This window comes from Choristoneura fumiferana, chromosome 29, assembly GCF_025370935.1.
Source record: "Choristoneura fumiferana chromosome 29, NRCan_CFum_1, whole genome shotgun sequence".
NCBI classification, from domain to species: Eukaryota; Metazoa; Arthropoda; class Insecta; order Lepidoptera; family Tortricidae; genus Choristoneura; species Choristoneura fumiferana.
In genome coordinates, this window is record NC_133500.1 from 854,862 (window position 1) to 881,026 (window position 26,165).

The 26,165-nt window shown below is 37.5% G+C and overlaps 1 protein-coding gene across 1 annotated transcript in view; it reads left to right on the forward strand.

Moving 5' to 3' along the window:
• The window catches only part of LOC141444149 (homeobox protein six1a-like), a 37,681-nt gene extending 12,442 nt beyond the window's left edge, over positions 1-25,239 (forward strand). The window contains exons 3-7 of the mRNA XM_074109592.1: positions 6,406-6,616; positions 7,710-7,837; positions 8,215-8,319; positions 10,295-10,353; positions 23,993-25,239. Coding sequence (XP_073965693.1) covers positions 6,406-6,616; positions 7,710-7,837; positions 8,215-8,319; positions 10,295-10,353; positions 23,993-24,137 — 648 coding nt within the window. The 3' untranslated portion in view covers positions 24,138-25,239. The remainder of the gene's footprint in view (positions 1-6,405; positions 6,617-7,709; positions 7,838-8,214; positions 8,320-10,294; positions 10,354-23,992) is intronic.
• Positions 25,240-26,165: the final 926 nt, after the last annotated feature.

Genomic DNA, 26,165 nt, shown 5'->3' on the forward strand with positions numbered 1-26,165 from the left:
AAAAAATAAATAAAAAAAATACAGAAAAACACATGAAAATATTAAATACAATATACACAATGTTATTTAGTTTCTAAATAAAGTATACTATTTACCTTAGTTTCCACTCACATTGAGTTTTACAGAATCTCTACCAAACAAACAGCACATAATCAAAATACCCTAAACGGGACTTAACAAAAAAAAGAAGAAAATAGCGTGATAAGTCCCGTTCATGGTATTTTGACTATGAGTGAGAATAACGAAAGTTTGAAACGTTAAACAGCACATAATATAAAACTGTTACATATTTCTTAAGGTGTCAAATAGGTGTGTTCTTTGTAATCTCTCAACATTGACAATGGCAAAATACGTCTTGCTTAGACAGCAACAGTGAAAGCCATTAAAAAAAGGTGTGTTCTTTTTTTCACATATATTTTGGTAGCAGCAGCAACTGAAAATCAGCGCCGAGGCTCCGTGCATTGCAGAGCTGCCAGCCCTTTCGGCTTAATATGTACGTTATTGTTACTACTATTTTTCAAAGCCAATCTAGCTGTCATTTTGACATGTCTCCTGTCAAAGCGCGAGAGGAAATTGATATTTAGCCTATGTAGAGTCCAAGTAGAGTCTTACTGCTGACAACCTCCACAACCATTCTTACGCTGTGTCAAGCCAATCCTTTGGGTATATTTGAATTTTTACTACATCACGTTTTAATCCAGAATCGTTCTGCATCGCCCTCACGCCCTCTATTCATAGAGCTTCCGAAGTATAAACAAAATATTACGACGCAGTGTGCTGACTTACATGTTATTATATTCGCTGTGGGTCTTCTAGGAAGCCTGAGTACTGTTTTGTCGGAGCAGGAGTATTATATTATTAATAATTTAAGAATCGAATCAGAATTGTCATCGACATAGTCTTGAGTATGTCGATGACTTAATTCAGATTCGATTCTTAAATTATTGAATTAACTTGTCGTGTTGGGGCGGAAAAGTATTCGAATGAAGACCGCTGATCGGGAAGCGCAGCGCAGGACGTCCACCAACGAGATGGACGGATGACTTGGTTAATAAAGGCATAATTTCACGGTGAATGCAGGCCGCTTCTAATCGAAGCAACTGGAGGTATATGGGAGAGGCCTATGTCCAACAGTGGACGTCCGACGGCTAATATGATGACGGTGATGAACAATTTAAGTTTTAAACATGCACATGCATACGTAACAATTTTTATTTTATTTTATTATTGTTGCTGTCTTTTTAATGTCACGAATAAATGTTTCTTTCTTTCTTTCTTTCTTTCTTTTTAAACCAAGTTTCGCAGCTTCGAAACGTTTCAAATAAAAAAAGTAGGTTTATAAAAAAACCGGTAATTTACCGATTCAAGTATGGGCGTGTCCCACCCTCAGAGATAAGGCTCCGCCCCGTAACCGGATATCCGGCCGTCGCCATGACGACTGTTTGTTTTGGGGGTTCCGGATAAATTGGAAATGGATCCGGATCCGCTAGGGGCAGTTAAAAGCGGTTCCAGCCGGTTATAATCGGAAAATAGTAGCCATTTGTAAATATGAAAATGATTACTTTACGTCCCAATAGTCGAACTAGCTTAGTATAGTAGTTTGACCTAACCCACGACCCTCTCAAGTCTCAAGAAGAGGGTTGTGGGTTCTAGTCTGATCTAGCACCGGACCACTGAGCTTATCCGATTTTTTATGCAAAATAACATTTGAAATTAACCATGTTCAACGGAAAACATCGTGAAACCTGCACACACCTGTGAAGAAATTCAATGAACTCAAACGTGCGAGTCCGGACTTGAACCCACGATCCGATCGATCTTGAGAGGCCATAGGTCAAACCAGTAGGCTTTTACCAGAGAAACTTTTCCCTACACCACTTAGTGTACGAGTATGCTAAATGTATGTCTCCCTTTGATTCCAGCAGCAAATTGCATGGTATGTAAATGTATGATTGACCAATTTTTTATCGAAACTCGTATAACTCAGTTAAATTATGAACAAGAGGCTCAGCAATCCCTGTTCGTGGTACACACATAAATACACTGACTGTCGTTTCAAGTTCCTCAAAATTTAGCAAGTTTCGTGTTGCCTGAACACTCCACCAGTCGCCATTTTGGTATTTATTTAGGATAGAAACCGGACGTGCCAACGAGCATGAGGTCTGGCTGGACAAACATGCGAAAGTGGGTGCTGTCTGTGGCCAAATTTGAGAACGATAGTCCCAATACTAGAAGATTTAAAATTTAAAATTATTTCTGTTTGTAATATTTTTAAAAGCGTTAAAAATCGTCAAGGGCGATTCGAAATTTTCAGGAAAGTGGTGAAATTAGTTTTTTTCTGATACTCGCTCGAACCTCGGACTCTGATTTGCCTTATGATTTCACCTACTGTGAATTACACAAATTGCAAAATTTAACTAACCACTCACGAATTAACGGCAGGTTTGGGTTTATATGTGAAGATAAATAAACAAAATGACAAGCAAAATTATGTTTAATTTTCGAATTTCAATTTGCGGCGTTCGAAGTCTTTGCGGCCAGTAATTTTTTAAATAAAAAGTTGGAAGAGGCATAAGTTTGCAGCAAAGGTTTGCAGCCAGCTCATAGTTTGTAAATTGCAGAAAAGAGAACTAATGCTACGTACAGCTTTTTTTCCTGCAATGAGGGCTATCGTTTTTTGTCTCACTAGATGGCGCACTGTTGCGTGAGGTTTTTAAGTATGGTTTTGAAAGTCTGTTATTACGGGCGTGGAAACAAAGTTTAGATTAAAATCATATTTAATACACCTTAAAACCGTACCATATAAATATCGAGCATGCCACAGTGTTGCATGTTCCCGTTTTGTTCGGAAAAACGGGAGGACAAAGGTTTCCGAAAGACAAAACTGTCTCAAAACACAGACATTCATTGCCCCGGAACGCATATTTGCCATAATTAATTACAGATATTGCAAAATATTCACAAAATTATTCTAATTATAAATAAACCCGCGTAGCTCACCCAAAAAAAATGAGATTTGACATTTCGGAGACCTCACGCTACACTAGCGTCTCTAGTGGCAAATTCATTCGCGATAGCCCTCATTAACGGCAGGATTGGGTTTATATGTGAAGATAAATAAACAAAATGACAAGCAAAATCATGTTTAATTTTCGAATTTCAATTTGCGGCGTTCGAAGTCTTTGCGGCCAGTAATTTTTTAAATAAAAAGTTTGAAGAGGCATAAGTTTGCAGCAAAGGTTTGCAGCCAGCTCATAGTTTGAAAATTGCAGAAAATAGTATATTTTTTTGAAAGGCGAAGCGAAATCTATATTTTTATATCTTTATTTAGTTTTGCATAGCTTCTGAATTTAACTAGAGTGCATTCTGATCTAGTTCGCACCTCAACCTTAATTATAGTAAAAGAGAACTAATGCTACGTACAGCTTTTTTTCCTGCAATTGACATAAGTCTTATTACCTAGACAAATGTATATTATAAGTATGAAATTATAAGTAAAGATTTTTTTAAGTTTTTTTTTAACAAAAACATATCGAATAATGCCCGAAAACAATATATGCAGAACGGAAGAGCTAGGATAAGTAGAATGTTCTATAATGATTGCATGAGGTCTCCCTCTAATGGTATATCGGTTACCTGCAGTAATTGAGGGGTCCATAATGGGATTGAGAGGGTGCAGGGAGTATTGGAGATATTACACTGATAAAGGGTGTTGACGGTGAATTTTGTTTTGTTATATTGTATTTATTAAATAGACTAGCTGTTGCTCGCCACTTCATCTATTTTGTACAAGATATTATTTAGTTTCATCTGCCCCGTTGTATACACATGTCTGTCTGTCTCTCTGTCTGTAATCAAATCTTGCAAGTAAAATTCGACCAACTTTCAGTAGTTGGATTGACTTGGAATTTGGTATACTTATGTAAATTGCGTGACAATACAATAATCTGGTAGTGACATCCTGGTCGTCCGGCGAGGATCGTCTCCACAGGACGGAACTCTTCAACGGCTAACGGAATTGACTTAAAATTTGGTATATATGCAAGTGTAGTTTGGATGACAATACAAGTACATTCAACAAAAAGTACAGTCGGCAAAAAAACTTGTATTAAAAATGATTTTTTTACCAAAAACTAATTACAAGCATTTTTTTAATTTGCCCTGTTAGTATATTAGTAGGTATGGGGTCGAATCTTTGAAGATAAATTAGACCCACTTCCAGTGTAGTCGGTTTGACTTGTTGGTATACTTATGTAAATCTGGTGGCATCTTGGTGGTTCAGCCAGGATCGTCTCCGCGGGAGGGGACTCCTCAATGGTTAATGGCATCGACTTGAAATTATAACCTGTCTCCCTCTCTTAAGAAGTGAAAAAAAAACAGTCGATTTGTAGCGTTTTGAAATGAGTTCAAAACCTGTTTTTTTTTTGAGAAATTATTATTTTTAAATAAAAGAGGAAGCCTGTTTTATTTCACTTTCTGTACTTTTTACATAGTAATTAAGTTATTTTAAAATCTATACTTAATAAATACATCTTATTTTACGTATGTACGTATTATATCCAAATTTCAAAGAAATCCAACCATTGCTTTGGCTAAAAAAACCTTTTTTTTCTAAACCAAGAGGATTTCAGGCTTAAAATTTGGTAAAACGATATCTTATAATGAGACAAATAAACGCACATAAGAAATAAAGGCAGTTTTACCATGGCAGACCATTGTCATTGTCAATTGATCCCAATTGCGTTCTCAGTACAGTCACCAGCATTAATATCTGCCACAGCGGAGCGTGCAAAAATATCTGACACGTCCTTCCGGCCCTAGAAATAGAGTCGTATCAGATATTAATGCACGCTTGTTGTATCAGATATTGGTGCTGGTGACTGTACATCTTAGATATTAACACTGCTTCTTTTTTGTTACCAAAATATTAGGGTAAATTAATCCCATCTACGCGTGCCACATATAATTAATTACGGTAGAAATGATCCCCCGAGTAATCCAAACTGTAATTCACCTGTGATAATTCTACTCATTATTTACGCTGGCAACCCCCGCTAATGGTGTAAGCGATCCAGCATTTGAAGGGTTAGCTTGTAATTTTTAATACTTGCTCTAGCTTTTGCAATCCGCGGTTTATGTTGATACTCGTGTTTACTCGCGGCTTTACACGTCGCTACATTGAATTCGGCAGTTAAAATAAAAACTACCTCCTACTAAATTCTACTAAATTAACTTTTATTCACATAAATACAAGAATTTAAGAAAAAATAACCATATAAAACTGAACTATAAACTAACTACCTAACTTAAAAACGTAGGCCTCTAGGTTGGCAACGCATCTGCAATACCCCTGGTGTTGCAGATGTTTATGGGCGGTGGTGATCTCTTACCATCAGGAGACCCACTTGCTCGTTTGCCCTCCAGTCGAATAATTTTTTTTTTACCTTTTATTACAATTTTTTTTTCTATGTTTATAAAAAAGTATATTGCTGGTATATTTTTGATAGTAACGAAAACTAGCAACAATGCAGCCTTACCCGGCTCTAGAGTTAAATTATACGCTGTGTGACGGGCGCAGGCTGAAAATCAGCGCTGCAAGTTTTTTTTTCTTTTGCTCGCAGCTTATGCTGAGCCTGAGCCCATTGCCACCTGCTTATGTAATTGTATTTTATTTGTGTAGTCCTGTCTTATGTCTGTGGCAATGAATGATTTTTCTCAAACTTGACATGAAATATTGACGTTGTGTTACAAATAATAGGCCGAGAAGTATCGCGCTGCAGGCGCTGCGGCTCAGCTGCGTGCGCGCGGTCACTCTAGCGGCCTGCAAAGAGATTTCATACAACCTTGCAGTGCCCTTAGTGTAAGTTTTCGTTACAAAACACGTCTCGATCGCGTTCGCGTTAAAATCTCAATTCGTATGGAAACACGAACATCGCAAACGTTCCGCTAGAGGCGCTGTTCGTCTTTGCATACAAATTGAGATTTTAACGTGAACGCGATCGAGACGTATTTTGTAACCGAAAACTTACACTAAGGGCACAGGCCGCTGGCCGGCAATGCGACCGTCTTTTGTTTCAACGCGCGCTCTGCGACACGCACGCGGCCCACGCCCAGCAACACCGCCCGCAGCCGCCCGCCGCCAGCAGCCACACAACAGGGCGACCAGACTAACGTCCCTCCAGCTTTATTTATTGTTTTTTTTATTTTATTTCATGTAATTTTTGAGAAAAGCACTATACAAGCCTCGGCCGGAACCTTGGGTTGCCAGCCTCGCATCCCTATCCATATCGTCTATATCTGCTTGGGCGGCAACCCCCTACTTCCCGGCCTCTACAGTAATGTACTATTATTTGTGTAGTCCTGTCTTATGTCTGTGGCAATAAATGATTTTATTATTGTCGCCAGGTCCTGCAACAAGCTGGCAATATCGAGCGCCTCGGCCGTTTCCTGTGGTCCCTGCCGGCGTGCGAGCGTCTCCACGCGCACGAGTCAGTCCTCAAAGCCAAGGCCATGGTGGCGTTCCACCGCGGCAACTTCAAGGAGCTCTACCGGCTGTTGGAGTCGCATACCTTTAGCGCGCATAACCACGCCAAGCTGCAAGGCCTTTGGCTTAAAGGTACAGCAATATTAATGGCCGGTTTCACCACCCATTGATTAATTTTACTAACCCCCGACGCAAAAAGAGGGGTGTTATAAGTTTGACCGCTATGTGTCTGTTTGTGGCACCGTAGCTCTTAAACGGGTGGACCGATTTGAATGCGGTTTTTTTTATTTGAAAGCAGGTTTTCTAGCGATGGTTCTAAGATATGTTTTATCAAAATCGGTTCAGCCGTTTTTGAGATATTGAGCTTTGGAGTGACAAAGTCGGGGGTTTTCCAACTTTTTGTTGGCTAGGTTATTCCATAGAGCAGCTATATGTACAACTCGCGTGTGTATAGCGTCTGTTTTGATTTGATACTTTGATACAAACACGTGTTGACGTCACGTTTACTAAAAACGCGGTGTGCAAACGCACACGTTTGAGCTGTATTGTCTAACGTGCGGTCGCTCGCTACATTTACTAGCTTTTTTTTTTGTGACACAGAATTAGATGGGAATAATCTCATTTTGCGTGACTGAAAGAAATTATGTGTATACATTGCATCTCCATCTCCAATATTCTTTTGACAGTCTGAACTCACGCCGAGAGAACAGCAGCGATCATTTTTGCTCTAGATACCGTGCGAGTAATTTTATGATTTAAATTCGTGTACCTTGATTTTAGAGAATAGCCCAGCAAAAAACTACTGGAAATGGTCTCCCCAAACCTATCGATGCGAAGCCGATCAAATAGTAAATTGTACAACAAAAGCATAAAACAAGCCATTTTACCCGAGACGTTCATATAACCACCCAAGCTGGTACGGCGAGGGTGGATAGACACGTCGAGGAGAAAATGGGTTTAATGCTCGAGTTTTACACTCTGCTTTTCACTTCGATTGCGAGATGAAATAACAATAGTGAAATGTTCACTTAAGTACTTTTATTTTTCATGCATTGCAAATATAATTTTAAATATTTATTTTTGTTGATTTATTTCATTAATTTTTAGTTATATATAAATTATAACTTATTAAAATAATGTATACTTAGAAGCTTTTTTGTTTGTGGCTGTTAATACCTGATTACTTAGACGAAGATTTTACTTAATGCTATTTTCGTTGTTGTAGCACACTATATGGAGGCCGAGAGGCTGCGCGGGCGGCCGCTCGGCGCAGTCGGCAAGTACCGCGTGCGGCGCAAGTTCCCACTCCCGCGCACCATTTGGGACGGCGAGGAGACCTCTTACTGCTTCAAGGTACAATCTCAGTCTTGGTGCGGATTTACTCTCATAAGTTTCGGAAGTCATAATGTAATGTTTGTCATAATTTTTGTTATTCATATTTTTTTCTTGTCGAAACCATATTTTGTTTTAGAGATTATTTCATGGTTATCTTGTAGAACTGTAAAGGTTAGGTTAGGTTTGTTTTATAACAATTCTGGACAATTAGTGGATTTAGAGAAAAAAGAGTTATGAAAAATAATACATTATGACAAAGATTATGAAGCTCTAAAAGTGCGGTTTCGATTTCGTTCTTAGTTTCAGCCGATTTCTGCCCAAACCAAAACTATAAACTACAATTTCCTCGAAACCGAAAGTACAGTCAGACTACCTACAACTAAAGTCTTTTGCAGGAAAAATCCCGGTCAGTTCTTCGGGACTGGTACATCCACAACCCGTACCCCTCACCGCGGGAGAAGCGGGAACTCGCCGAGACCACCGGCCTCACCACTGTACAGGTAAACGACACACCCGTATCATATCATGAGCGTAATAGGAACGTGTCAAACGGAATGTCAAACGCATACAATGCGACGGCGGCGGCTGGTTACGTACGAAACGTCCTAGTGGGGATAGTCTCATATACAAAGAATATATTTTTGCCTGACATGTGAAGTTAAATACCATAAGAAAGAGAGAGAGACAGAGAGAGAAACATTTATTTACACATATTCGATACACATAAAAATACATTAGATGGAAAAAAATAAAAATAAAATAAGTATGCATTACAGCATGGCTGTCATCAGCATATAGAGGCTGTACCATAATGGTTATATATATATTAGAAAAATTACATTCTCATCGAATATTGTTCAGTTCAAAGAGATGATACTTAGAGGGTTCGGGATTTGAATTAACTTTTTATGAAAGCGAAATATAGATTAGGTAAACGAAATATTGATCAAAGTTTAATTTATCGATATTAATGAACTAAAACAATTAATTACTTTGCTCACCCGCAACTTTACGATAGCTACGTTTATGCAAGAAAATTGTTTGAGTCTAACATCTGGTAGCATGGTGAAACAGTTGCGTTGCTCTGAAGATGAGCTCTGATTGAGTTCGAACCGCGTCAGTGTAGTGTGGTGGTGGTGACTGATAAGTTTCTCTGATTTGTGTGAGTTCTTGCAGTGTGGAGGTAGAGAACTGCATGAACGCACATTATTTCATGCATAAACGTAGCTTTATCGGTCGGGGGTGGCAAATTATTATTTTAGTTCTTTAGTTAATTGATCAAAGTTGTTACGACTTGTCCTTCCGTTGTTATTTGTGGTGTGGGATGGCAATGCAATGACGTTTAGCTACATAAAAACGCTCTAATATTCACCCAGAAATGAAGGGATACGTAGAAGAATAAGGGTCGCCGACATACCTAGCCAAGCGAATTAGCTCGTTGAAGTGGCAATGGGCAGGCCATAGAGCACGGAGAACAGATGGTCGTTGGGGCCGAAAGGTTCTCGAGTGGAGACCGCGGATCGGCAAGCGCAGCGTAGGACGTCCACCAACGAGATGACCGATGACCTGGTTAAAACCGCGGGTTCACGGTGGATGCAGGCCGCTTCCAACCGAGGCAACTGGAGGTCTAATGGGGAGGCCTATGTCCAATAGTGGACGTCCTATGGCTGATATGATGATGATGATGATGAATATTCACCCTGTCCCACTCATTCCCACCGGTGGGCACACCGCAGCGGTTATCTGACACCGCTTCCTCGAACGCGCGGTGTCTTATTACCAACGGTAGTTGGTCGCTGATCAATATTTACTTTAGGTATTTAGGTATGATTGAACTCTTCGAACTGGCGGACCGTGACATTAGTGACAAACTAGCTTTAACTTATGGCTTCGTCCGCGCAGAAATAAATGAAAATTGATCGCCTCCTTATCACAAAATTGCGCCTTCATTCCATTCCTAGGTATAAAACTTGCATGTGTGATGGGCAAAACCAAAAACCAAAAATAAATTAGTATTTTTTATTATTATTTGATATAAGAAGGCAAACAAGCAAGTGGGTTATCTTATGGGCAATTATCAATACTGATGAGTACTAACAACTCAAGGAGAGTCATTAGTGTGTTACCAGCCTTAGCCTAATTGTTTCTATTGCATAAATTTGACTTAGATTTATACCTAGAATTGAACTCTAATTTGACATTCTAAATTCTATTTTTTTATTTTTGACTGACAATTTATTGTAATATGATTTATTTTTTGTATACATTTTGACGATCCTTTTGTGAATTTCTTGTAATTAACTGACATGTGTTTTTAATGTATTTTTTCAAAAGGTAATAAATAAATCTAATCTAATCTATTCATTAGTAGTCCAGTATTTAGCAATCGGCAAAATGTGACATTTTCATAATTAAGATTAATTAACATTAATAAACAGTTAAGTAGTCTTTTAAAATGTTATTTACAACTTTCAGGTTTCAAATTGGTTCAAAAACAGGCGACAACGTGATAGGCAAGCCGAACATAAAGATAGGTAAGATCATTTTGAATATTTTATTAATATGTAGTGTAGAAGACCAATTTGGTTTGACCGTACCACTTCTATACCCTTACTAATATTAGGTATAAATGCAAAAGTATGTCTTTCTGCATGTAACCTCTTCACGCTTAAATTGCTGAACTGATTTAAACGAAATTTGATATGAAGATAGTTTGAGACCTTGAAAAGAACATAGGCTAGGTTCTGTCCCCGAAAATCACGAAGTACCTACCCCCGACAAAAGCTAGTTGCTGCTAAAAAAAATACTTTCCATTATAAAATTGGAATAATAACCAGCGTTGCCCGATGGGTACGCAGTAGTACGCACGGCGTACTATTTTATGGTCTTGCGTATTCGCGTACTCATCGGTCGATTTGCGTACTATTTTTATATTTTAGAACCTGAAAGCCTAGCTGTTACTCCACTTGACAGAAATATATTTTTTAGGTTTTCCGATTTATATTATTTAGGAACGCACCCAAAAAATGTAAACTACTAATACTTCTATAGGTTATCTGTGGCTGTCGCACTGACAAGCAAGTGACACTGACAAATCTGACAGACAATGGCCAAGCTAGTTTACAAATTCACCAAAATCGAACATATAATTGATACTAGGTGCAAACAGTGGGTGCAAACTAAACCGGATCCGGCCAAGTGACCTAAACTAAAAGTGAGTTAAAATTGGACAAGTGAAAGTTTGCACGGAACCCGCGGTGCGCGAGTCAGTCTCGCACTTGGCTGTTTTTTTTTAGGTGTTTGTTTATGCACCAGCTGCATAAAGCACAGTTTGTCAATAAATATTGTACTGGGTACTCAAACTTGAATTTGCGTACTATTTTTAAAAGCTGCGCGTAACGGAACTTAAAACCCATCTGGCAACACTGGTAATATAATAACATCTCACTCACACCAGTGTAACATTGAAAACGAAATCTTAAAACTATATACGCTCACAGTCAGGCAGTTGTCTCACCGCCGGCGAGGAAACGATTGGCTATCGACTATTTTCTCGCTCAAGAAACGAACAAAAGATATAAGATCCTGTGTGAGTAAAAGAGACATATATATTAATAGTTGATCGCTGGCGGTTCACACTGCCGGCGAGAACTCGCTTTACATCTTTTGTCGCAGCGACAAGAGCTATAAAACTCGCTGAGCTATGAAACTAGCTCAGCGATACTCGCTCAGCGCTGTTAGCTTGGCGGCCGCCCGGCTCGAGCGAGTGGAGCGAGTAATCGCCCGTCGTGCTCGAACACTCGCTATTCACTGCTCGCCCACTCGTTTCTAGTTACTCGCTCTGCTCGCTTCTCGCTCATCGTCGGCGGTGGGACAAGTGCCTCAAGCTCCCAGAACCTATCTTTAAAATCGGACCGCATCTTAGTGGACAATCCCATCACTGCCGGTTCACTGGCACGGAAGACCCGGGCTCGGGAAAAAAGGTTCGGTTTGCTTCAACAAGCAAGGCACGGCTATTGTTTTTGTAGCCGACTCCGGCGCATCCGAAAGGAGTGTAACGCGTTTAATGGGATCCTGACTTTCGCCGAAAATATTTTTCCCAAATGTTTCAGGAAAAACATTTTTTTCTGAAACTGTAAACTATCATCAATGATTTCTACTAGAAACCTATACCGGGTGGGCCCTGTAACAGGAGCAAAAAATTAAAACACGGCTTCTGCTACTCAAACGGAACTACTTTATTTCTGCAACTTTCAAAAATTAAGTAATTATGTTTATTCCAAACAAATTAATTGGAATTTTCAATGTACGGCATCCAATAGCCTAAATGACGCCTGTCACGTAACAAAATGACAGATTTCGCATAAATAAAATCATAATACAAGTTATTTTCAAAAGTTGTAGAACTGTTAGCTCAAGATGAAGAGTGGAAGCTGTGGTTTAATTTTTTGCTCCTGCTACCTGTAGCAGCCCTGGCCCACCTTGTATGTAAGGTTAGGTTAGTTTTCTCCTGAAGTACAGTCACCAGCATTAATATCTGCCACAGCGGAACGTGCAAAAATATCTGACACGTCCTTCCGGCCCTAGAAATAGAGTCGAATCAGATATTTAAGCACGCTTGTTGTGTCAGATATTGGTGCTGGTGACTGTACCACCAAACAAAAAATCGTTGATCCACATGTAAAAGTTGGGAAATTAATAATTTGGTAAAAATATTTTATCAAATTATAAGTTAAATTATCAGAAACTTATGAAACGTGATTTTTCTCTCAGTCAAAAAAAACAATTAAACGCGTCAGTGAGGGTCTGTGATATCACTCCTTAGTAAAAAGTGTACGTAGGTGTGACGTCACACGGATCTTTAACCGGCTATGATGTCCATATTTTTTTGTTTAATGAAAGCTAAAAGACAGGTAAAATATCGCCAGATGGCGTTAGTATCGTGAGGTTTTTTTGGCGTTACGGTCTTGCTCACAATGAGGGCTATCGTTTTTTGTCTCACTAGATGGCGCACTGTTGCGTGAGGTTTTTCAGTATGGCTTTCAAAGTCTGTTATTACGGGCGTGAAAACAAAGTTTAGATTAAAATCATATTTAATACGCCTTAAAACCGTGCCATAAAAATATCGAGCATGCCACAGTGTTGCATAGTCCCCGTTTTGTTCGGAAAAAAGGGAGGACAAAGGTTTCCGAAAGACAAAATTGTCTCAAAACACAGACATTCATTGCCCCGGAACGCATATTTGCCATAATTAATTTCAGATATTGCAAAATATTCACAAAATTATTCTAATTATAAATAAACCCGCGTAGCTCACCCAAAAACTATGAGATTTGACATTTCGGAGACCTCACGCTACACTAGCGCCTCTAGTGGCGAATTCATACGCGATAGCCCTCATTGGCTAATAACTAAATGCCAATCGCAAGCAAGACCGTAATGTCAAAAAAAACCTCACGATACTAACGCCATCTAGCGATATTTCGCCTGTCTTTTAGCCCTCATTGACAAAAGGAAAGATGTGTCCGATAATTTTTGTAAATCTAACTGGCGAACTAATTTTAACGTAATTATAATAGTAATATTTAAAGAGACAAAAATTAATGAATGCCGCTTGGAGGTTATTTTTGCAAAAAAAATCTAATCAATACTATGTTGGTTACGGCTGGCCTTATTATCTGCAGTAGATAGAGTTAGACAAGACATATAAAATTTTATGTAGCTCGTACCAACAACATAGATACACATATACATCCTATATCTGTTTGTCTATCCATTTACTTTGCCCTCTACCGAGTAACCTGATACCTTTATTTTATTTACAAACAATTTTCACCCCTATATCTCAAACGGTAAGGTTCAAAATATAAACCCAAGAATATAAAATGTAACGTTTGCGCTAAAATAAAGTGAACTATAAAGGTGAAGCGTTAAGGTTTATTTTTAACTGTGCCCCGTTAGTCTTTTGTTTCGCGCAGGTCTTTAATTTGTGGTAACTAGGACGTAAAATTGAGAACATAGTTTTCGATTTTATTTTTAATTTCGAAAATACAAACTGAGGCATGGGTGCACAGAAAAACCAGAAAAAGAGACCAGGGAATCGAACCCAGGTTTTCAGCAATCCGTGCTACGTGCTATACCACTACACCACCGCTGGACAGGAGTCTAGACACAAATTTCTCCTATGCACACCTTTGAGTATTTATCTTTTTTCTACTACGCTACTTAAGCAGCAGCACTAGCGACATCTATGTTTCGCTCTCATCGAGAGACCTCACGGAACTAACCGCTCACCCAGACAAGAGATGTCGCTACTAAGCAATCAAATAATAATTGGTTTCTATGGATGACAGGTCTCTTTTTCTGGTTTTTCTGTGCATCCATGTCTCAGTTGGTATTTTCGATATGGTTTCCACGGGATAACCGTAAAAATAACAAATTTGGAGTTGAAATAAAAAATACAAAAAGACTCCAAAAAACCAATCATTATTTTTAATTTGTAAGAAAGTTATTGAAAATAATCGAGTACTGCCTTTTCGCAACGTAACGTTTGGCAACCTGTTTCATTTCGCAACTTTTCATTTCGCAAACTCTAACAGCCTTATTCATAAAAAATCCTTAATTGAGGTTTGATCGGTCTGTTACTTAGCAGACTGATTAAGCTTGTTAGACGGTTGTCAAGAAGTATGATTCATAAACGCTTGCTAGCAGTCTGCTAGTTGTTGAGCCGCTGATAGACTGATTAGACTCGTTATGTTGGCCACCTTGACAAATCAAAGACAAAAATGGCCTAATCAATAATTAAAAAAAAAAAGTTGACAGCAGTGACAGCAAATTTGCAGGAAAAAAAATAAAAAGCGAGAAGTTTGTTTTCCCGCCATTTCCGATCCGCATGTTTATGTTGTGCAAAAAGCCATAATTGTGTTAATCATCCTATTTTTTTTTTCATACTTATTGTTAATTTATTGCTGCTAATTTAGAGGATTTTTAAATACAAATTCCTGAAAATATTTTTTCCTGGTTTTTTTTTAATCTTTGCGTAACTTCACCCTTCACTAAAATATCTTCGGTATGGTTTTTGCTCTTGTCAAAGTCAGCTGTTCAAACTTGTGGCGGCCATTTTGTGACTTAGCAGGCAGATAAAGGAGGGTCTACGGTCCGCTAACTTTAGCAGAGCCTTGATCGACTGATTAGCGCTAACAGACGTTTATGAATCATGTTTTTTAGCATCGGGCCTTCAAGGAGCCTTCAAGGAGGCTCTAACTTTTATGAATAAGGCTGTAAAACTGTAAATATTTCAGGATTTATATCAGGGCCATCGTGTAGAACCCTTTAGGTTAGGTTAGGTTAGTTTTATAAAAATCCTGAAATATTTACAGTTTCAGAAATATTTATTTATTTAGAAAGTACATCCACATCATGTATATTACAATTTGAGCCATATTATAAACTATTTAAAGGTACTTTATTCCGATATACATGACAATTACGGAGCACATGTCATTGACCATAAATGCGAGATGTCCATTACAATGTTAAAAATTTGGTACTAAAAAAAAAAATTAAATGAAATTGTCACAGATTAAAATAAAATTTGATAAAAAAAATAAGAAAACATTGGAACACAATTCAATCAAAATATTAATGAAATGAAAAGTTGCGAAATGAAACAGGTTGCCAAACGTTATTCGCCGAAACATTAGTAAACCGAAAATAATAAAAATTATTTATTATTTTTAATTTACATTGCAAGTGATATTTCGTATAACAATGATAACTCATATGTTAAACTAGATGTTATGTTGCCCACGACTTCGGCTGCGTGATACCTTGTGGGAACTATGAAAATTCTCAGGATCTTAAAATATTTCCACATTACTAAATTTCATCTATTTCGGTTTAAGGTGTAAGCGTGAAAAACTAATGAGTAGACCAACAGATAGAGTAACGTTCTTATTTATTAATATTAGTATGGTTAGATCATTCGACCAAGCGAGTCAATATATCCACTATATTATTAACTGTCACGATTTAAAACTTACGCAAATAACACTATTATTAAACTAACAGTTGTAATATGTATTTGAATTATGTTTATTTGACTGAATAAATTTAAGTTACTTTCAAAAATATTTAAAATAACTATATTTCAATAAAAATATTACCTAATTTTTAGATTCTACTAGATAGCAAAAATACCGAACACAATCCCCCTCTAGCAAGTGTTTGGCGCGAGAGAGCGAGAGCGTGCCACGCAGAAAAGCGGGACGGTGCTATGTAACCTGACACCGCCACATCTGCGTTTGTAAAAGCGGACAGGGCCGCATTTGGTCTTATTGTTTATTTGATTATTTTTATAATACGCATTTTATTAACAATATTATATTAATGTCATCGTAAAAGGGGGTGTTTAATATTTTAAATAGATTGCATTTGAATTACTTGTACTTTTAGATTTAGATTTATATAAGTTTATAAGAGTTATAGTAACAAATACGGTTTTCATTTGTCTATTGTTTATGAAACGAAAACTTCGTTTAGTTACGTTTATTAAGCGTTTAGTTTCGCAAACGATATATTTATTTCACATCGCATAAAAAATTAGTTAGTATCAGAGATATTTTTATAATTAATGTAGGTAGGTACAAAAACCTTTAAATAATAGCTACAAAGCAACAACCTTACCAATTAAAACTTCATTTAATTCTAACAAAGGTTCCGATCACAAAAAAAATATCGCTTTACATTTCAAAGTATCGTATGACACAAGTAGTTATTGACGTTTCATTATAACCGGTTTTTTTTTTCGATGTGCAAAAAGGCATAATCCCCGGATCCTGTTGTGCCTGATGATGTGGAAGGAAGCGTCGGACTTTTGCCGAAGGACTATTTAAAAAAAGTTTGACAAAATTGGGTTCGACCGGACTTGGGCCATAGACATAGAGCGAGATAGAAATACATTTGATTTACATCCATACTAATATTATAAATGCGAAAGTGTGTGTGTTTGTATGTTTGTCCGTCTTTCACTTCGAAACGGAGCGACGGATCGTCGTGATTTTTGGCATAGAGATAGTTTATGGGCCCAAGAGTGACATAAATAGGCTACTATTTATCCCGGATAAATGCACAGTTCCCGAGGGAACAGCGCGCGATAACTGAATTACACGCGGGCGAAGCCGCGGGCAAAAGCTAGTAAGCATATATTTACGTTTCTGACTAGCATTTAGGTCATGTAAAGCTAAATCTTAGACTAAATCCGAAATTTAAAAGAAAACGGAACAAGCGCCGTAATTTTTTTTCTGTTACGTATAGTAAAGACCGAGATAAATAGTAAGCTTCCTAAATTATGTTATGTTGACTAAAAGGCTTAAAAAATAACAAAGATTATTCTGTCCGGCCATTACTTCTTTTATAAAGGACTATTTTTCGTGTGATTCTCAAAATTTTTAATTTACTTCATAACTTTTCATGCAAATGCTCACATAACTTTTGTAAGTTCTACCTTATCGACAGGTACAGTCAAAGATACAAAAATATCTATACACTAATAACTCAACATTAAGGTCGTGTATACATACACAGTACACACATACATAATTTTTGTAACTTCAGCCATACATAGAACTTTTTGTAATTGACTGTGACATTGCCATTAAAAATCGCAAATTTTGATGTTAACATCTCTTCATCTAAATCAAATTGATCTAACCTTAATTAATCAGCTTCTCGAAATTTCGATCAACCATAAACAAAATCTATTACATTTTTTTTAATAAAAAAAAAGGTAAAAACCGCGCAGCCGCTCTCGCTCCGCCGAGCCGGTGTCGGGTTACTTAGGGACTGTCAGCGTCCGTCTGCCTCATTGGATAACTATTGTGGCTAGTATAATATACTATACTTTATACTATAGTCTTTACCAGTGGCTTGGCAAACAAACTATTGAATTGAACTCGAGGATTTTACTTCCAAAAGATACATTTAGAAAGAAAGAAAGGTTTATTTTGGCTCCAAAAGTACCTCATAAAACTAAGACTAAAACTAGCACTAAAACTTTACTATGTTATGTGGTGACACGGCAGGATACCAAAAAGGGTCTCCACTCAGCATGTGTTGCCGCACATTATGTGCAGCAACGCTGGTTTTCTGTGGAGCCCAAACGTTCAATAAACATGTATGCATGAGCCAGTTCCTTTGCCCCAGTCAGACGGAGAAAAAAATTAGCTTGTTTTTTTTTTAGGTTGTATGAAGAAATTCTATTCAAGTTTCATGTATATCTACGTATATCCTCCCTCGTGGGCCCTCGCGTACTTTATGAAAGACCAATTAACACTAAGAATAACGGCACGAATGTACTTTATGAAGTACAAAAAGTTCACTGAATAAAGCATTTTAAGTATTTCAAATAATGTCCAAAATAACAAAGCGGGTGAACCACGTCTAGGTCTTTAGTACTAGGTATGTGTACGTCTCTTAAAAAAAGTCAGAGCCCAGGAGGATATATCGCTGCTTAAACACAAAAGCGAAAGAAAAAAAAGTTTTTTACAGCAAAAATCGCATTTTTGATGCTATTTGAAATATGATTTTTGTATTAAAAAAACTTTGTTTATTTTTTATTTGTGTCGCTTTTGTATTTACGCAAGAGAATAAATAACCAACTTAGAAAAGTTGACAAACCGATTTTAAATAAATATAGCTAGAAATCACCGCAAGGAAACCTTTAATTTAAAAAAAACCTACCTAAATCGGTTCATCCGTTTGAGAGCTACGATGGCACACACAGACAGACAGATATTGACTTGAAACTTCTAACACCCCTCTTTACGTGTCGGGGTTAAACTCTCGTCTCGTGTTACGGTGTTTGTGACGAGTATAAAACGAGCCATTTTACCCAATATGTACATATAGCCACCCGAGCCGGCACGGCGAGGGTGGATAGACACGTCGAGGGGAAAATGGGTTTAATGCTCGAGTTTTACACTCTGCTTTTCACTGCATACCTTTTATTTTTCATGCATTATTATATATTATATTTTTTAGTTTTATTGATATATGATTTTTAGTTTTAATAAATTAGAAATTATTATATAAGATATGTATAAACTTTTTTGTTTGTGGCTGTTGACACCTGATTGATTACCTTGGTCTTAGACGAAGATTTTACTTTATGCACTTGTGCATAAAAAGTGATTTTATGTCGCCTAGATCCTACATAAACACGAACTTTACGAGCATGAAGTGAAAACTATATTACGAATCATTTTCGTAATGGCTTATCCATTTGTTATTTTATATCATGGTAGGTACGTTTGTTTGTATAGCGCGTGACGATCACTTCATCCAAATATAAAAAGGGCCCTTAAAGGGTCAAGAATTTTACACGCGATTTGATAAACTTGCCGTAATACATAGAAATCTTTTGAAAAATCACTTTACGATTAGCCTTTTTTAACAGAATTAAAAAAAGGTTTAAATTAGTTTTTTTTTGCTTTAGATCTATCATTTATGAATCGATTACAATTTTTTTGGTTTATCTTCAACGAGATGTTCATATTTTCAATATAATGACATTTCCTTGACAAAATATAAACGAAAGCTGCAGGGCTACTACGAAACTCGAAACTCGAAGTTCGTATCGTACCGCCTCTCTCGCTCTCGTATAAATATATAAGTGTTGAAGATGATGAAGAAGACGATTATTTATAATTAAAACATTATATTTCCATAACAATACGAACTAAGACACATATCGATAGACAGCTAAACTAGACATATTCAAACCATAGTTAAAGTGTAAGCGGCCAATATAAATCTACAAAGGTTTACAACCTCAACACGCCTCCTTAGATTTATATTTTAATATGGCAACACTAATTAACATTGTTAAACATTGCAAGTATGGGCAATATTCAAATCAAGTTATATTTAACAATTGCCTGAATTTAAAGAATTTAATGTTTCCTAACGCTTTGGTAAAAATATCTGCAACGTTATCTTCTGAATCAACTTAACGATATCAATAGTTCCATTCTTAACATTCTCGGAACATAGTTGAAATGCACTTCAATGTGCTTCGAATTCTTTGTGAAATTACCATACTTAGCAATAGCTACAGCACCTGAATTATCTTCATAAATGTTTACAGGAGCATGAAGCGTTATAAAAACATCATGAAGTATACTCGTAGTGCTTATTTCAGTTACAGCTTCTGACAACGCTATGTATTCAGCAAAAGTGGAAGATTTTGTCACAGTCATTTGTTTCTTTGACTTCCAGGTACACAGCATTACCAAATAATCGAATCACAAAACCAGTAGTAGACTTACGGTCTACTATATCTCCGGCCCAATCGGCATCTACGTAACAATCCATATAGTAGCTTTTTAAATTTGATAATATGTGAGCTTGAGATTTTTAGTCAAATACAAATATTTTTAAACACGCAATGCATATTTGAAATGAATTTCACCATAGCAGTTCTGAAATCTGCTCAAGTAATTGACACAAAAGGCAATGTCTGGTCGAGTGAGTACCAGAACTAATGTATAAAAAGCTCCAATCAAGTTCTGTATTTAATATCATCATTTAGTAATTCACATTTCTCAAGTTTGGCATTAATCTCCATAGGGGTTTTAAATAATTTAGAATTCTCAATTTCATATTTTTTTGCTAACGACTCTATGTATTTTCCTGGCTTAAGGTCAAAAATATTAGCTTTTGCATAGTCATACTCTACATCAATACCTATGTAGTTCCTAACCTTTCCCAAGTCCTTCATTCTAAAATGGTTACTTAATTTATTTTAATTATAGCAACCGTGTGCTCATTTTTGCAAGCTATCAATAAATCATCGACATATACTAAAATATATACAGTACAGTTATCATCTGTTTTGACATAAAGACAATAGTCATATCGGCTCCTTTGAAAACCAATAGTTGTTACAAAATCATTAAAACATTCGTACCAAGCTCGCGGGCTTTCTTTTAAACCATAAAGAGATTTATACAGTTTATATACTTTGTCAGTACCGTCTTCATAACCAAGAGGCTGTTTGACATACACTTCTGATAAAACTTTACCGTTTAGAAAAGCAGTCTCTACATCCATTTGATGTACATGTAAATTAAATTGGCAGCAATACGATAGCAGTAATTTTAAAGTATGCATCCTAGCAACAGGTGAATACGTATCATCAATATTAGTGGTTTGTTGAAACCCTCTAACACTAACCTGGCTTTATAAAGATCAGCGGACTTCTTTTTGTAAACCCATTTTACATCTAGTACCTCTTTTTCCTGTGGTGCATTTACTAAGGTCCAAGTATCGTTTTTTACTAGGCTGTTCATCTCTCGGTCCATAGCCTCTTTCCATTCATCAGCCTCGTCACACGTAGTCGCCTCCTGAAAAGTATCTGGAATCATCGCATCACAATAATTAGCAGTTATACAATAGTAGCCAAATTCTTCATCAAAACGGTGTGGTGCTTTATTTGTCTCTTTGAGGTTCTTCTGGCGTTATTATTCGGTACCATGTCTTCTGTTTCAATTCTATCTAGGAATCTTCCCATTTTTCTTCATCTATATTATTATCTTCTTCATTATCATCAAATGCAATAAGCTTAACATCTTCCTCAATTATATCCACGTGTCTTGCAATGACAACTCTATTGTTGATTAGTACTCTGTATCCAACATCTGTATATCCTAGTAAAATTCCCATCTCCGCTTTTTTGTCCCATTTTATACTCTTTTTTCTTCAGGTACTCTTACATAAACTTTACTACCGTACATTCTCAAATATTTTGCAGTTGGTTTTTCATGAAAAAATAATTCAAAATGGCGTCTTTCTTTCTGGGTATTTGTCATTATACGGTTTTTTTAAATAAGCAGCGGTCTTAATAGCTTCTGGCCAATAACATCTATCAACCTTTGCTTCAGCTAAGAGGCATCGTGCCATATCCATTAATAATCTATTATATCTTTCTGCTGTACCATTTAACTCATGTACGTATGCTGGACAAGGCTTAATCATTATTCCTTTTGCTCTTGCGAAATTAAATATTCTGCTATTTATGTATTCTTTCCCATTATCACATCTTAGTTCTTTGATCATTTTACCTGTAATATTTTGCATTTGATTGACATATTCTTCGAAGCATTCATACACTTGTTCCTTTGATTGAATACAATACACTCTAGCTATCTTGCTATAATCATCTATGAATGTCAAAGAAATATTTTTCTCCTCGATATCCTGTAGCTCTATGTGGTCCGTTAACATCCGTGTGTACAATATCTAATATATCTTCTGCCTTTGTTCTATTATTGCTAAATGGCAAATTGTGCATTTTATTTTCGACGCATATAGCACACTTCATATAATCCGTTTCTATTTGTTTAGGTAATCCATCTAATATTTGATTTTTACACATCATGTCAAGATAATTGAAATTTATATGACCAAATGTTCGGTGCAGCTTTTCTTTCAAAGTCATATACAACTTGCTGTATTTACGCCTATTTCCTTACAGACAAAACTGGTTATTTTGTAGAGTCTCTCATCTTTCTTCGCAATTGCAATCAATTCTCTATTCTTGTTATATATCTTCGTTAAATATCCGTCGAAACTATTGTGTGATTATCTGTTATCTTCGAATAGCTTAATAAGTTAGCTTTCATCTCTTTTACGTAAAATACATTGTCTATTATCACTTTGTTTCTGTTTTCATAAACAGGAAAATAAGTTTTAATGCTTCCAACCTTTGTCGCTTTCAATATTCTTCCATCACCAACCTTGACATTTATTGGTTCTTTCAATGTTACATATTTATCGAAGTATTCGTCGGTATTTATTATGTGGTCTGTACATCCACTGTCTAAAAGCCAATTTATTTGTCCTGGCTTAAGAGGAGTATCTTCATTAATCGTCGAATTGTTCACAACGCATGTGTGAAAGCTCTTTTTATAGTATTCCGTATTATAGTAATTTCCTCTGCCTCTGTTCGGTCCGAAATTGTAGTGACCACGTCCACGACCACGACTTCGAGCATAATGTCCACGACCACGACCTCGGTGTCCGTGCCAACAGTCTCTTTGTATATGCCCATCTTTTCCGCACGTAAAACATGTATGTTTGTTCTCAGATTCTACTTTAAAAGCGTTCGAGGTACCCGGCATTTCTTCGTCTACACTTTGGATTTTCTTCATTCTTATTTTACTTTTTAAATATTCGACGGTTCTATCTTTTTCTGGCAAAACATCTATTAAATCACCAATATAACTGTAATTTCCGGGCAATGCTTTAACATATAATTTAATTTTTCACTTTCCGACATCATGGCGCCGGCTTTTTTCAAATCGTTGACAGATCGTTCGAATTCGTCGAAGAAAATGTTAACATCGGAATATTTCGCTAGTTTTATATTTTCTAAATTGTTTCTGCATACAATTTGCAATGCTGTAGATTGCTTCAAATACATTTCGTCGAATTTTAATATAATTTGTATGCTGACTCTAGCTCGCTAATGTATTCCAACTGTTGGTTGGTAATCGCACTGTATATATAATTTGTAGCTTGAATATCCATCTCATCCCACTTAGTAGCATCTTCTTTTTCAGTTTTTATTCTAATAGCTACTTCCTTACATTTCTTAAATTCAAGAAATTTCAATAGCCGAATTTTCCAATTGGCATAATCCGTTCCGTCAAAAATTGGTATTACGATATTATTACTCATATTTACGACTTACTTGTTTTTCACTTCTTTTATACTAAAAGCTCTGCTACCATGTTGAAGATGATGAAGAAGAGTTTCGAGTTTCGTAGTAGCCCTGCTGCTCTCAGCTATCGAGGTGACTTAGTCCAATCGTACGCACAAGGTCACTCGACATATTTAGAAATAATTCAGATCCGCTAGCGATCACTTACTTAAAATAGTGTGCCTACTGTGTTAAAAAAGTACCTAGTTCATAGGATGTAAATGATTAACTTGTAACATTGTTAATCTGTTTCAAAAAAATACATCGTTGAGTTTCTTACCGGATTCTTCTCAATAGAGGTTTTTCCGAACCGGTGTAGTAGGCATATAGCCTATTGAATAAAGGTATTTTGACTTCGACTCTGACTTTGAGTTATTCTCTACAGTCACTCATCATCCATCTCTTTCTTTCAGCGGCAACCCCAACGAGAAGCAGCTAGACTCTTCATCAGACGAGGACAGCGACGCGGCGCCCGCGCACGCCCTGCCCGGCCACGCGCCGCAGCCGCTCTACCCGCTCTACGACCACCCTCTACATCTACACTACCGGCACACGTGACCGCACTGCTAGCAACAACACGGGCAGTGACTACATGCAACAACAACACCACTGGCACACTAACTACAGGCAACAACACTACTTGCTAGCACGCGCCGCAACCGCTCTACTTGCTTTCCAGCCCAGCCTATATACGTCCCACTGCTCGGCACAGGCCTCCTCTCAGAACAAGAGTGCTTGGGCCATAGTTCCCACACGGGCCCAGTGCGTATTGGGAACTTCACACGCACCATTGAATTGTTTCGCAGGTTAGTGCAGGTTTCCTCACGAAGTTTTCCTTTACCGCAAAGCTCGTGGTAAATTTCAAATGTAAGCCGGGGTTTGAACCCACGATCCTCTGCTTGAGAGGCGATAGGTCAAACCACTAGGCCACCACCGCGACGACTTGCTACCTTCCTACTTGCTTTACGACCACCCTTTACATCTGCTCTACCAAAACACGTGACAACACTGCCAGCAGCAATACTACTGGCAGAGTGACTACAGGCAACTAAAACACTACTGGCAAAGTGACTACAGGCAACTAAAACACTACTGGCAAAGTGACTACAGGCAACTAAAACACTACTGGCAAAGTGACTACAGGCAACTAAAACACTACTGGCAAAGTGACTACAGGCAACTAAAACACTACTGGCAAAGTGACTACAGGCATCAACACTACTAGTTCGCGCTGCAGCCGCTCTAGTCTCTATAGGCTGTATGACCAGTCAAACTTCACAAACACCGTTGTTTTTCTTCACCGAAAAGCTCGTGTAATAGTACATTGTGTCTTAAGGGCGGTAAATAAGGAATTACGAACGAGAGTCTATTAGAAGCCCGAAGTCGAAGACTGAGGGCTTTAATGAGTCGATGTTCGTAATTATAGTACCGCCCGTGCGACATACAATGTTTTTCATCACATTTGCAAGTAAAATTTTATATTTGTAAAAGAAAAAATATAATTGTTCCAAATATTGGCGATACCTTAGGCTGTGCTCTTGGCAGCGTCGCCCTCCCCCTCCTTCGGCATGCGCCGCAACGTGCGTGTGCATGTGGTCCTGCAGCAGCGCGCGCAGCAGTATCAGTATGCACATTGACTCATTGACCGACCTTGGGCTTCATGACAAGACATGTGTACGGCACCGACTCACTTATCGACCTTGGGCTTCATGACAAGAAAATTTGTACGCGCAATGACTCATTTACCGACCACGGGTTTCATGACAAACACATTAAGGTCGAGGGTTTTATTTGGGGGGTTGCAACTAAGGTAGCCTGCATGTTACGACACTGTTTACGAGCAAGTGTGATGAAAATTTCAAAAGTAAATGTGGGAAGAATTCCGAAAAACTTAAAAGTTCCGAGCCTACATTTGAGTCCACGATCCTCTGCTTGAGAGGGGTAGATCAACCCACTAAGCCACCTCGACTGGTTGCAAAATATGCCCATGTGTGGCTAAACTTATGCCTATTTTGGAAAAATTGCCGCTACATATTGCCTAGGGGCTTGCAAAAAATATGTATAGCAAATGCTCCCTTGTTCCTTGTACATAACCATTTTATATTCTATTTAAAATAAAAATTTCAGAAAACGAAATAAATATGAAAGGTAATAGTGAACGAACAATGAGAGCACGAACCCTAAAAAATTGTTGAAAGACATTGCTGTACTAGTTCGTTAATGTCTTTCGAAACTCGAAGAGCAAACGGTTTTCTTTTCTTTGTCCTTTGAATCTACAGGAAAACAGAAACACCGACGAGCCCTGAGAGACATTAACTTTCTAGTTGTACTGTATACAAAGTGACTTTTGTAGTTAATGTAACATTGGCCGAAGTGTACTGTACCAGAATTATTATGAGACTCAGTGGGTAGGCGGTTGAATTCAATGCCGTTACATCAATGAGAGGTTCTTGTTAGATGAAATATCGCTAGATGTCGTTAGTATAGAGAGGTCCGATTGAAGATAGTCTTAATCTCGCGATACTAGCGCCATCTAGTATGTCACAGAAACCATATTAGAAATGTTTAATCAAGCATTTCTGGTCC